The sequence below is a fragment of the Hylobates moloch genome, unplaced genomic scaffold, assembly GCF_009828535.3.
Source record: "Hylobates moloch isolate HMO894 unplaced genomic scaffold, HMol_V3 SCAFFOLD_21, whole genome shotgun sequence".
NCBI lineage: Eukaryota > Metazoa > Chordata > Mammalia > Primates > Hylobatidae > Hylobates > Hylobates moloch.
Window position 1 is genome coordinate 9,352,642 of NW_026652296.1, and position 12,498 is coordinate 9,365,139.

The following is a 12,498-nucleotide window of genomic DNA, read 5'->3' on the forward strand; positions in this document are numbered from 1 at the left end:
ACATCTGCTCAAGACCGAAGTCCTTTATTTCATCTCAGCCCAGAGCGGTAGAAGCATACTTGGTCTTCTCAGTCCTGTTCCATGGGGGTAGGTCTGCCCAGAGTCCCAGACCCAAGGTGTGGGTTGGGAGGTGGATTATACGGAACTCCTGGTCAACTGCACTGGGAATGCCGTCTGGGCTGAGTTGCTCTGATTGTGTTTGATTCCTTGTCTGCACCTATATTCCCAGCTCCTTCCTCATCAGCTGATTCCCACAAAGGACCCCATAACAAGGGCTTGGTGATTCCTCCTTGCAGGGTCCTGCGGCTGGAGAGGTCAGTGGTCAGATGTTTCCTGGACTCTGGCTGTGGGGTGCACACTGGAGGATCCTGAGGTCAATTTGTTTGTTTATTCAGCCAGTATTAATTGAGCAACTATTATGTGCCAGATACTGTAGAGCTGAAGATAAAGCAGAGAATGAGATAGCTATAGCCCTGCTCTGGGGGAACTCACAGCCTGGGGCTGGGCGGAGATAGCAAACCAATAGGTAGCTAAAATGATGTCCGGCTGGAAGGGAGGAGTAGAAAGTCATAAGGGGATGGTGTGGGATGAAGGCGGGATCTCCCTGAGCTGCATCTGAAGGATGGGAAGGGGATGGTCACAGGAGAGCTGAAGAAAAGCATCTTGAGAGGTGGAAACAGCAAGTTCCAAGGCCTGGAGATAGGCGGGTGTGGCTGTTGGAGGGAGAGAGAAGGCCAGTGTGTCTAGTGGAGTCAGGGGAGGGAAGCTGGGTAGAGAGGCTGGGTCCCCGCCTCAGTAGACATAAGCAACCCTGAGTCCATGTCTCTCTTGAGCCTGGGTGGAATGTCTGGCCCCGCCTCCCTGTCTGGGGGCCCCGGAGGGCTGGAAGGCATACATGGTCCATCTCACAGCCTGGGGTACAGCTGTGCCGGAGCTGAGTCAGAGCTGATGGTCCATGCCCAGCCTCCCGCTCAGGCTGTGGCCCTGGAGGGCTCCTGAGAGACAGGAAAGTCAACAGGCAGTTGCAATATGCCTTTTTCTTAAGAAAAAAACAACATTATTTAAAAATAATAAAAATATAAACAAATTAAAGTCACCATGATGTAACATGTTTCTTGAATCAGTGAAGAAAGGCATGAAGGTCTCACCTCACCCATTCAGGCCCAGCCCCAGAGGTACAACCATATGAGTAGCTTGGGGCACAGGCTTTCTAAGTTTAAGCAGACTTATGAATAGACTTACAAAGCAGCATCATGCTGTACATACTGGTCTGCAGCATTTTTTAAAAATCTGCTTTTTATTTTATTTTATTTTATTTTACTTTATTTTATTTTTTTGAGGCAGAGTCTCACTTTGTCACCCAGGCTGGAGTGCAGTGGCGCCATCTCAGCTTACTGCAACCTCCACCTCCCGGATTCAAGCGATTCTCATGCCTCAGCCTCCTGAGTAGCTGAGATTTCAGGCACGCGCCACCACACCCAGCTAATTTTTGTATTTTTAGTAGCGACGGGATTTCACCATGTTGACCAGGCTGGTCTCAAACTCCTGACCTCAAGTGATCCACCCACTTCGGCCTCCCAAAGTGCTGGGATTACAGGCGTGAGCCACCGTGCCCAGCAAAATCTGCATTTTAATATAACAGAGTCATGTTTCCAGGTTAGAAAACACAAATCTACCTAAGGGCTGCCCAGTGCTCTTCTACTGATTTTCCATACTAATTACAGATGGCCCATGATTAATTCAACCAGTCCCCTACCAATAAATACTTTCTATGACCATTTTATTTATTTGCAATGAGGAATTTAATGCAATGAAATGAAGCAAAAAACTTCAATACCCACCAAAGCACTTGGGTCAGGATGGCCCTTCAATTCTTTTTTACTGGAATCAGAACAATTCAAGACTCCAAATTCTAAAATCACAGTAATGACAGCAGCATTAACTATGCGCTGGGAATTTTACTAAGCATTTCACATACACTGTCTATTTTAATTCTCACCACATCTTCTTGAGGTCAGTAATATTAACTTTATCTTTTTTTTTTTTTGAGATGGAGTTTTGCTCTTGTTGTCCAGGCTGGAGTGCAATGGTGTGATCTTGGCTCACTGCAACCTCCGCCTCCCGGGTTCAAGTGATTCTCCTGCCTCAGCCTCCCAAGTAGCTGGAGTTACAGGTGCCCGCCACCACCCCCAGCTGATTTTTTGTATTTTTAGTAGAGACGGGGTTTCACCATGTTGGTCAGGTGGGTCTTGAACTCCTGACCTCAGATGGTCCACCCACCTCGGCCTCCCAAAGTGCTGGGATTACAGGTGTGAGCCACTGAACCTGGCCAAACTTTATCATTTTTGCTTATGAGGAAACTGAGGCACAGAGAGCTGCCACTCGAAGTTCACACAGCGAGTAAACTATGAGGACAGAACCTGAACCTGGGCAGAGTGACATCAGGCTGAGAAAACCCCATCAGCATTTATTTTTTTATTTTTGATACGGAGTCTTGCTCCGTTGCCCAGGCTGGAGTGCAGTGGTGCGATCTCGGCTTACTGCAACCTCCACCTGCTGGGTTCAAGCGATTCTCCTGCCTCAGCCTCCTGAGTAGCTGGGATTACAAGTGCCCACCACCATGCCTCACTAATTTTTGTATTCACAGTAGAGATGGGGTTTTGCCATGTTGGCCAGGCTGGTCTTGAACTCCTGACCTCAAGTGATCCACTCGCCTCGGCCTCCCAAAGTGCTAGGATTACAGGTGTGAGCCACCACACCTGGCCCCATCAGCATTTGTTTTGAATTCCACTGCCCCATGAGAGTGCAATTCAGAGGTTGGGATTAGTGGGTTCTCCAGGCGAAAGCCCAGGACTTGTGCACCCGTGGATGCAGGGTGGAGCGGGGAGGAGGAGCCTGAGAAAATGACCCCAAGGTACCTTGCAAACTGCACACTTCCCTTAGAGACCAGCCTCCTGGAGTGTGTCTTGCACGTGCTGCATAAAATCAAGAAAGACAACGGATGTGGGCTTTCACTTCCTGTTGGGGACTTGTTCGTCCAGAACCGAGTGCAGACCCTCCATGACAGCGTACAGGTCAGGCCAGATTCCTGGGCTGCCCTTGGAGCTTCTGGTACCAAAAGGATGCAAAAGAAAGAAGATGGACCCTTGGCTCATAGTTTAAGTTTTGATTTCTTATTCCTGTGAGGTCTTTTTCTCTGTGTATGTGTGTTTAAAAAGTTAATGGTGAAAAGACCCACTATGGAAAGCAAAGGAAAATCAGGCACCATGCTGCAGTCTCCCATAACAGACTTTGTCGCTTCATAAATTCCCTCCAGCCCAAACCTGTAGGCAGAAGTATTGCAATCAGAAAATGCACTTGGAAAATGTTTATTATTTTCTGATTTTAAAATGCTTGTGTTTTTCTCGATATTAACACATTGTGGAATATATGCAACAAATGATAAAGAAGACAGTGTTGAAATAATCTGTTGCCATTAGCCATAATCGTAACAGATATCTGTTGAACTTTTTTTTTTTTTTTTTGAGACAGAGTTTCACTCTTGTTGCCCAGGCTGGAGTGCAATGGCGTGATCTCAGCTCACTGCAACCTCCATCTCTGGGTTCAAGAGATTCTCCTGCCTCAGCTCCCCAAGTAGCTGGGATTACAGATGCACGCTAAGTTTTTGTATTTTTAGTAGAGATGGGGTTTTACCACGTTGGCCAGGCTAGTCTCGACCTCTTGACCTCAGGTAATCTGCCCACCTCGGCTTCCCAAAGTGCTGGGATCACAGGCATGAGCCACCGCACCGAACAGTTATATAATACCCTGTTTGGGTCTGTTACCATAGTTAATCTTCAGAACGACCCCATAAGGTATGGGTACTATGATTATCTCCATATGTTGGAAAAGAGACAGAGAGAGAGATCCTGTCATATCTAAGGTCTCACAAATCATTGGGAGTAGTCAGGGATTTGAAGCTGGGTGTATCTGCTCCGAAGTTTGGGGTGCACAGTAAAATGGCAGAGCACTGGGGTGGCAGAAGTTGGTTGTAGCCGCAGGACATGCCCACGAAGGCTCAGGGTTCCAGTCAGCGTGTTGTGGAAGGCCTGGCAGAGAACACTGGAGAGGGCAGGACTTTCCCCCTGCCCCCCATGGGCGTCTTTCCCTGTGACCCACACTTACCGGGCTCTGGGAGGCTGTGGGATGTGGCGGCTCACCGCCTCACTGTGGGGCATCCTGAGGAAGGGCTGGTTGCTGTGGCTGGAGCTTAGAGGAGAGGAACCAGGTGGAAGAGCTGCAAGACACAGGGATCTGAAACTGCATGAGGAGTGCTGATTCTGAAGCCAGGCTGCCTGGGTTCCAATCCAGCTTCCCCACAGGGTCTGGCTGTGTGACCTTGGCCTGTGCTCTCACCTCTCTGTGCCTGGTGTCCTCCCCTGTAAGATGGGGTGAGGAGACCTGCCTCCTACGGGTGCTATACAGATGAGACAAACCCATGTATATGAGGTGCTTAGAGTGATGCCAGGCATGTAGTGAGCGCTCATAAGACTCAGGGGTAAGAACCATGCCTGGAGAGGCTGGAACGAGAGTAGGAGCCGGGTTGTGCAGGGCCTTGAGTGCCACAGTGAAGCTTCCACGGTATCTTGAGGGCACAGCAAAGCAGGGAGGGGCTTGAGATCTGCATCTGCATGAATCTTTGTGGTGAGTGACCCTACAAAGGTCCTACCCACATGAGACCTTTCTCCAGCCTCCCAGGAACCTTCTAGCCTCACAGTGATCTGGTAAGCTTCTCTCATGTGACAACCTTGACCTGTCTTTGAAGCCATCTCCTTTGTTATTAGATTATGTCAGTTGTTGCTGAAAGGCTGTGATTTAATAACTATTGTGGGTCTTTGCACAGCCCCCTTGCTTCTCCGGGCCTCAGTTTCCTCGTCCGCCAGTGCAGGGCTGGCTAGTTTCTAAGGGTACTCTCAAGAACCTGTGTGCTGGAATTCTATGGCTGTCAGTGGGTAGAGTTTTGTCTGCCGTGCACACCCACCAGAGGTGGGAAAAGGTCTCTTTCTTCGTGTTGGGTCCCTTGACCCAGAGAGGACAGTCCATGAGAACTCTCCTCTTGGTGACGCCCTTTTCGTTGGACTGCCATTTTGTATTTCTGTTTCATCTGTCGCTTCTTGGTGTGAGCCTAGGAAGAGAGCTGGGAGTGGAAGCTTTATGGATCCTACTTAATACTTCCTGACCACATTTCCAGGTACTATTTTCTCCCTTTCCTCCCCATTATGAACTTCTGAAAATGATCCTTTTTTTTTTTTCAAAGCAAGCTCATATAAGTGGAAAAAGAAATGATGCTGTTGGTGGCAGAATCAAGTATTCAATTCAGGCGAGGAGAGGCTATGGGGGAGGGTGACAAACCGAACATCAACATGTTGCCATTTCCTCTGTTCATTTCTTCCTCAGTCTTTAGGCTTCAAGCTCACTTTGCAGTTGCGGATGAGGACACACTTTTTGATGAAGACCCTAGCCTGACCTGTACAGTCACACTCCTGGTGGTGACCTCTACCTGAAAAGGGGACATGTGTCTCTGTTGGGTGGTCTTTGACTTGTCTTTGACAAAGAAATGAGGATTGTCCCTGACTAGTTCTGTACAGGACTTTGCACACTGAAAGGACTCTGCACACTGAAAGGACTCAGGTCTTGATGACTTCGCTTCCAATTCCTTGATGTCCATCCAGCGATCTTCCCTTACTTCCTTTTGAGCATCAGACATGCCTGCTCAGTTGTCTGAGAAAACAGGGGCCGAGGTATTCTGCCCTCATCAAGGGGGCATGTGTGATGTTAGCCTTTGGCCTTTTCTTGGCCTCACCAGCAGCCTTTGGAGCTGCTGACGCTTCTGCCTGTTCAGTCATGAGATGTTGATTAGGCATTTGCGCGTGTTGGGGAGATGGTGATAAATATGATTTGGTCCCTTCAGCAGGGACCAAGGGACACTAGAGTGAGAGTCAGTACATGAACCACCTGTTCTCTTCCCTTTTAACATAGCTCATGTCTTGCTGAGTCATTTCAGGAATTGCGCTGTAAGGCCAGGACTTACAGACTTAATGGCTACAAAGGGCTCCAGCGTGTTCATCGCTTGTTCCTTGTTAAGATCATCTAGAGAGCAATCACAATACTTTATATTAATTTTTCATGGGGGAGGTGGGTGGGACTATGTTTAAGTAATGCTTGAAACCCAGATTTCATTAGGTGAATCTTAAGAGCCAAGACTATATGGGTTCAAACCTAAGCAATCACAGAAGATGCGAATAGCTGTGCTTAAAAGTAGGGAGGGGTTCATTGGTCAAACCTTGGGAAGCGCTATGTACTCTAGCCCACCTCGGAGAGTTACTCTGCACAGCAGCATGTTAAAGCCTCTGAGAAGTCCTGCAGTAAAGAAAGCCATTTGACTTTGACTCAGCAGTTTCCAAATGCTTATTAGCATGTAGATTTTTTCCCCCTTCTCATAAAACTATTTAATATCCTTCAGAACCAGTGTTCCACAAAACACCCTGGAAATACTTGTTGAAATTATTTGTTTCAGCTGAAAACTAACCCAATGACCAGTATAGGTGATCAGCAAGAGAAATTAATTATTTGCAAATGCAGAGTTGTTTTTTTTTTTTTTTTTGGCCCAACTTCTTGGCCCCAAACTGGGGAAGTAGTGTTCTGCTTCTGGACAGGAGAGTTTACTGAGCAAAACCTCTTCATCAGTTATTATGACTGACATGAGATCCAGGCTGTCTGCTGAGGAAAGGTGGAGGGTGAGCCCCTGTCTTTCTGCTCTTCAGTGACTTGTGAGCCAGGACACCACTGAAGTCACTGGCTTCCCTCATGACTTGGGGCCGCATCTTTAAGCCTGTGTTCTCAGACCACCAAGGAGGCATGTCTGGGACAGTCAGGGACCTGTCATGGTGCTTCTCTAACAGCTTTGGCATAGAATAAAGTATAACATATAACAATGCTTTTTAAAATTATTTATTTATTTGTTTGTTTGTTTTGAGACAAAGTCTCACTCTGTCACCCAGTCTGGAGTGCAGTGGTGCAAGCTTGGTTTGCTGTAACATCCGCCTCCTGGGTTCAGGCAATTCTCACGCCTCAGCCTCCCAGGTAGCTGGGATTACAGGCACCTGCCACCACAACTGGCTAATTTTTGTATTTTTATTTTTAGTAGAGAGGGGGTTTCACCATGCTGGCCAGGCTGGTCTCGAACTCCTAGCCTCAAGTGATCCATCTGCCTTGGCCTCCCAAAGTGCTTGGATTACAGGCATAAGCTACCATGCCCAGCCCTTAATAATGCCTTTTAAAAAAAAAAAAAAAAAAAAAAAGAAATATATATAGACATTCAGATACGGGGAAAAAATGATGGTAGGATTCTGGACAGTTTCTATTTTTTTTCTTATTTTCTGTTGTCCTGCTTTGTTCTGGCTGTCAACATTATTTTTTAATTTTTTAAAATATAACTTCAACTTTTATTTTAGATTTGGGAAGTACATGTGGTTTGTTACATGGGTATATTACATGACACTGAGGTTTGGGTATGAATGAGCCTGTCACTCAGGCAGTGAGGATAGTACCCAATTGGTAGATCCCTGGTCCCCGTCTCCCACCTCCATTAGTCCTCAGTATCTGCTGTTCCCATCTTCATGTCCGTGTATACCCCATGCTTAGCTCCCACTTATAAATGAGAACATGTGGTGTTGAGTTTTCTGTTCCTGCCTTAATTTTCTTAGGACAATGTTGCCTTGTTTTCTATTGACACCATGTCTTCCTTTTGGAAAAAGGAACTATTTATATGTATAAATACTTATGTACACACACGTGCACATATTGACACATACACACCTTACTGAAATGACATAATATGTAAGTTAAGATAAACAGAAGTTGGTGAGTTTTTGTCTTAAATCTTTGGTTTCTAATAGTTCCTTCAAAGTCTGTCATTTTTGAATTTTTCTAGATGGGCAGCAAATTTGGGAGATGGAAGCCACGGTGGATAAGGACAAGAGCCAGCCCGTAAGCATGTGACGTACTGACTGTCAGGCAGCTGAGTGTCTTTCAATCCCCCTCACGTTTCCCTCTTTCATGCTCTTTCCTTCTTTCCCTCCTTCCTTCATCAGTGTCCCCCAGAGCTTTGGACCTAACAGGTACTCAGTATCTGCATATTAATGAGTGAATTCAACATTTATTGGGCACCACACTCTCTGATTTGTAACGGTGACACCTTATTATATTTTGATGGAGTATTATTTTTTTGCTGCCGCTGACCGGTTAAATTCCCCTGAAATTGAACTTCCCCTGTAAACCGATGAAAGGCACATCAAAACACCCATTAGACAGTGGGCTGCCTGGATGCGCTTAGGGTCTGAGTAGGAACTGAGACATGATTGCAGTTAAGTTCATGACAACTCCTTCCTTATAGAACATGCTTTTTGTTGAGATCCCTGAATATCGGAACAAGCACATCCACACACCTGTAAAAGTGAACTTCTACGTCATCAATGGGAAGAGAAAACGAAGTCAGCCTCAGCACTTTACCTACCACCCAGGTAAGGAGTGTCTCTGACGACCCCTTTGGTACCGAGAGGCAGTACAGGCACAGGGCTCAGGACTCCTGAAGTCTGCTCCTAGCCGGGTAACTTTGGACAGATGACTCAACCTCTCTGAGCCTCAGTTGCATCATCTGTGAGACAGCATCTTTCTTATAAGGGTTCCGGAAATTAAATGCACATAAATCCTTAGCACAGTGTAAAGTAAGCTGATGTCAGTGATGTTAGCTCTTATTGCCTTAGTACCTTCCTTTAAGGGAAGGGGGAATAGAAGAAGGGTGTGTGTATGCATGTTCAACAGAAGGGTGCTAAGTAGATTACTCCTGTCCCTGGCTTAGATTTGATCATGATAGAGGGGCTATGCCCTAAAACCTGCAGAATCTTTATGTGACCCCCCCATGTGGGTTATCACCCCATGGCCTAATGGAGTGACTGGTGGATAACCGGGTCAGGAGGTCTCATTCCCACAAAGTACAGCCCCAAGAAAGGTGATGAGTACCATTTTTTCATTCATTCATTTGTCCAGAAAATATTTGAGTGTCAGGCACTGTTCTTGGCTTGTGGACACAGCTGTGAACACTACAGGGTAAGAATCCCTGTCCATGTGGAACTGCCGTTCTAACAGAGGGGATTAGGTCATAGATAATGTTGATATTATTGATATGTTGGATTACGATTGGGGCTGTGGAAAAGGTGGACAGGAACAGCCAGGGGAAGCATAATTTTAAATTTTAAAAATGCTTCTCTGAGCTCTCCCTTGGGGAATAGGCTATAGGCTTCCCAGGCTGAGAAAGACCTGCTAGCTACCTTCCAAGACTGGAAACCTATAATTTGAGACAATCACCCAGGGTATAATTTCCATCCTATGGCAGTTTCTCAGGGAGCCTCTGGGCTGCTAGAAGCATTAAACTGAGGGGTGCCCTGGCAGCCTTGCCTTGGTGAGCTTGACTTGTGCCCACAGTTCTGTGTTGACCCTTGTGAGGACACTGCTATCTTGGGACAGACATGACACTCTATCAGGGGCAGGCTTCAGGTCAACAGGACCCAAAACTGTGGGAGATCGCTGGGAGGGCTCTAGACTGCAGCGCAGGAATCCCTTTGAGCAGACATGCTCTCAGTTATGTTTCGTGGTGCTCTTTCCTCTCATTTGTGGCCTGGCGTTGGCTCTTGTCTGGCTGAGCATGGCCGGAGCGAGCTCTCGGTCTCCCAGTTGGGCCAGGGAGTGAGGTGACGCCCTTTGAATGGCACCTCAAGGGACAGTTTCTGTGGTTAGAGACAGCCTTGCCTAGTCTCCTTATCTCCTCCAGTCCCCAATACTTGGAGGTCCCCCACCCCACACACACACACACACACACACACACACACACGTGCACACATGCACACACACACACACACACACACTCACGCACACTTGGTCACAGTTCTGTCACTGACTCATTCACTCCAGTGAAAAGAAAACTGATTCCTCAACTCCTGGGATTGGTAATGCTTTAGTATGGATGTTGGGGAAGGAGTGATTTCAGTGATTGGTGCTGGACAGGGAGAAAGGAATGGCCACAGCGACAACACAAGTGGTAGTCATGATGGATGATCATAGTAAGAGAACAGCAGCGACAGCAAGCATTGAGCACTTACTGTATGCCAGCCACTGTGCTCAGTGCTTTGCATACACATCTTATTTAATCCTCCCAATGATCTCGTAGGGGTAGGTATGATTGTTCCTGCCAGGTAACAGATGGGGAAACTGAGGCTTGAGACAGTAGTTCTCATTCCCCCAAAGCACTACAGAACGGAGGAAGGGAACAGTCACTATTTGCTCATTCCTTTGTCTAGAAAATATCTGAGTGCTCATTAAGTACCAGGTGCTGTTTTGGGCCATGAGGATCAAAAACCAGACATTTCTTTGAGGAGCTGACATTTGGAGGCGGGGCGTATTTAGGTAATAAATCAGCATATAAAGCATCTATGACATTTCTGACGGGGATAAGCAGTAGAAAGGAAAGCAAGCGGAGACAGGAGCTGCTGGGATAGAAAGAGGGGGAGGCATCATCTGAAATCAAGCATTCTCCTCCGGGCTGTCACCTGGAGAGATAGGCTGTAAACATCCCGGGCTGAGTCAGACCTACCAGCTACCTTTCCAGTATTGGAAAAATCTATAATTCAAGATGTTCATGGCCAGGGTAGAATTTCCTGCCTAAGACAATTGCTTGGGGAGCCTTTTGCCCAAGGCTGATAAGTGACGGGGACCAGCTGTTTGTCCCACCCGTATGGACTCCCAAGGCCATGTTCCCAAGCACCGTCCACGAATCCTCTGTGCACATCCGTGGCTCACTGCCATGGGTGCCCCATGTGCTCTTTTCTCCTCCCAGTCCCAGCCATCAAGACGGAGCCCACGGACGAATATGACCCCACTCTGATCTGCAGCCCCACCCATGGAGGCCTGGGGAGCCAGCCTTATTACCCCCAGCACCCGATGGTGGCCGAGTCCCCCTCCTGCCTCGTGGCCACCATGGCTCCCTGCCAGCAGTTCCGCACGGGGCTCTCATCCCCTGACGCCCGCTACCAGCAACAGAACCCAGCGGCCGTACTCTACCAGCGGAGCAAGAGCCTGAGCCCCAGCCTGCTGGGCTATCAGCAGCCGGCCCTCATGGCCTCCCCGCTGTCCCTTGCGGACGCTCACCGCTCTGTGCTCGTGCACGCCGGCTCCCAGGGCCAGAGCTCAGCCCTGCTCCACCCCTCTCCGACCAACCAGCAGGCCTCGCCTGTGATCCACTACTCACCCACCAACCAGCAGCTGCGCTGCGGAAGCCACCAGGAGTTCCAGCACATCATGTACTGCGAGAATTTCGCACCAGGCACCACCAGGCCTGGCCCGCCCCCGGTCAGTCAAGGTCAGAGGCTGAGCCCGGGTTCCTACCCCACAGTCATTCAGCAGCAGAATGCCACGAGCCAAAGAGCCGCCAAAAACGGACCCCCGGTCAGTGACCAAAAGGAAGTATTACCTGCGGGGGTGACCATTAAACAGGAGCAGAACTTGGACCAGACCTACTTGGATGATGGTAAGACGCTTGAGTTTTGTCACTGCCTGTAAGGATGGTGCCCTGAAGCATCTCTGCCCAGGAAGTTCACTGCATGGCCTACAGATTCCGTAACCTCTTTGGGCCTCAGTGTCCCCATTTTAATTTAAGGAGGTTGAATAATATGACCCCGAAAGCCACCCCTAGCTCTGTGCAAGAATTACCTCCCAGCAGTAGTTGCAGAGGGGAAGCAGTAACAATTTCAGATGCCCCCCTCCAGAATCACCCCCATAGAAAAAGCAAATGAGGGCAACCCGGCATCCCCTGGGTCATGAACTGGGTCCATTTAACTGCTTCCACACTCTTTCCAATTGCCAGATTTAGACTGAGGCCAAGAAAATAGAATGGAAGGAAAGCTAACCTCCTTTCATTCCTGTACAGAAAAAAATCCCACTTTATAGCCCTCTTTTGTATATTTGAGGGAGGGAGAGGGAGGAAAAGGAAGAAGAAAGCTCATTGAAAAGTGGCTTTATCAGAACTGCTTGCAGGCAGGCTGCGGGCACTTCTCTACCCTGTGCTCGTGGAACAGAGATGCGCATTGATGGGAAGGAAGCAGTGGGCTTCCGCTGTGGTGAGCCCAGCTGATGGGTGGTTTGGGCCAAGGAAAAGATGCAGAGGAGGCTTTGTGTGAGTCTGTAGGTGCCCGTTTGTGGGCAAGGGGTCTGGCCAGAGGGTAGTCTTGTGGAGCAGCTGTGATGAGGTGTTGGTCCAGGATCTCAGGGAGGAAGGACAAATCGCATTGCTAAGACTCACCTGGGAGCCGCAAGGTGCATTGGGAGGTCAGAGAGGGTGGCATGAGCAGAGCAGCCTTGCCTTGGGGGCTCCAGACAGAAAAATAGGCTGTTGGACTTTCTTTATCT

At 48.3% G+C, this 12,498-nt stretch overlaps 1 protein-coding gene across 2 annotated transcripts in view; it reads left to right on the forward strand.

Moving 5' to 3' along the window:
* Positions 1-12,498, forward strand: part of NFATC2 (nuclear factor of activated T cells 2) — a 157,152-nt gene that overhangs the window by 101,547 nt on the left and 43,107 nt on the right. For both annotated transcript variants that reach the window (XM_032142459.2, XM_032142460.2), the window contains exons 7-9: positions 7,973-8,028; positions 8,435-8,561; positions 10,931-11,620. In XM_032142459.2, the coding sequence (XP_031998350.1) occupies positions 7,973-8,028; positions 8,435-8,561; positions 10,931-11,620 (873 nt within the window). The remainder of the gene's footprint in view (positions 1-7,972; positions 8,029-8,434; positions 8,562-10,930; positions 11,621-12,498) is intronic.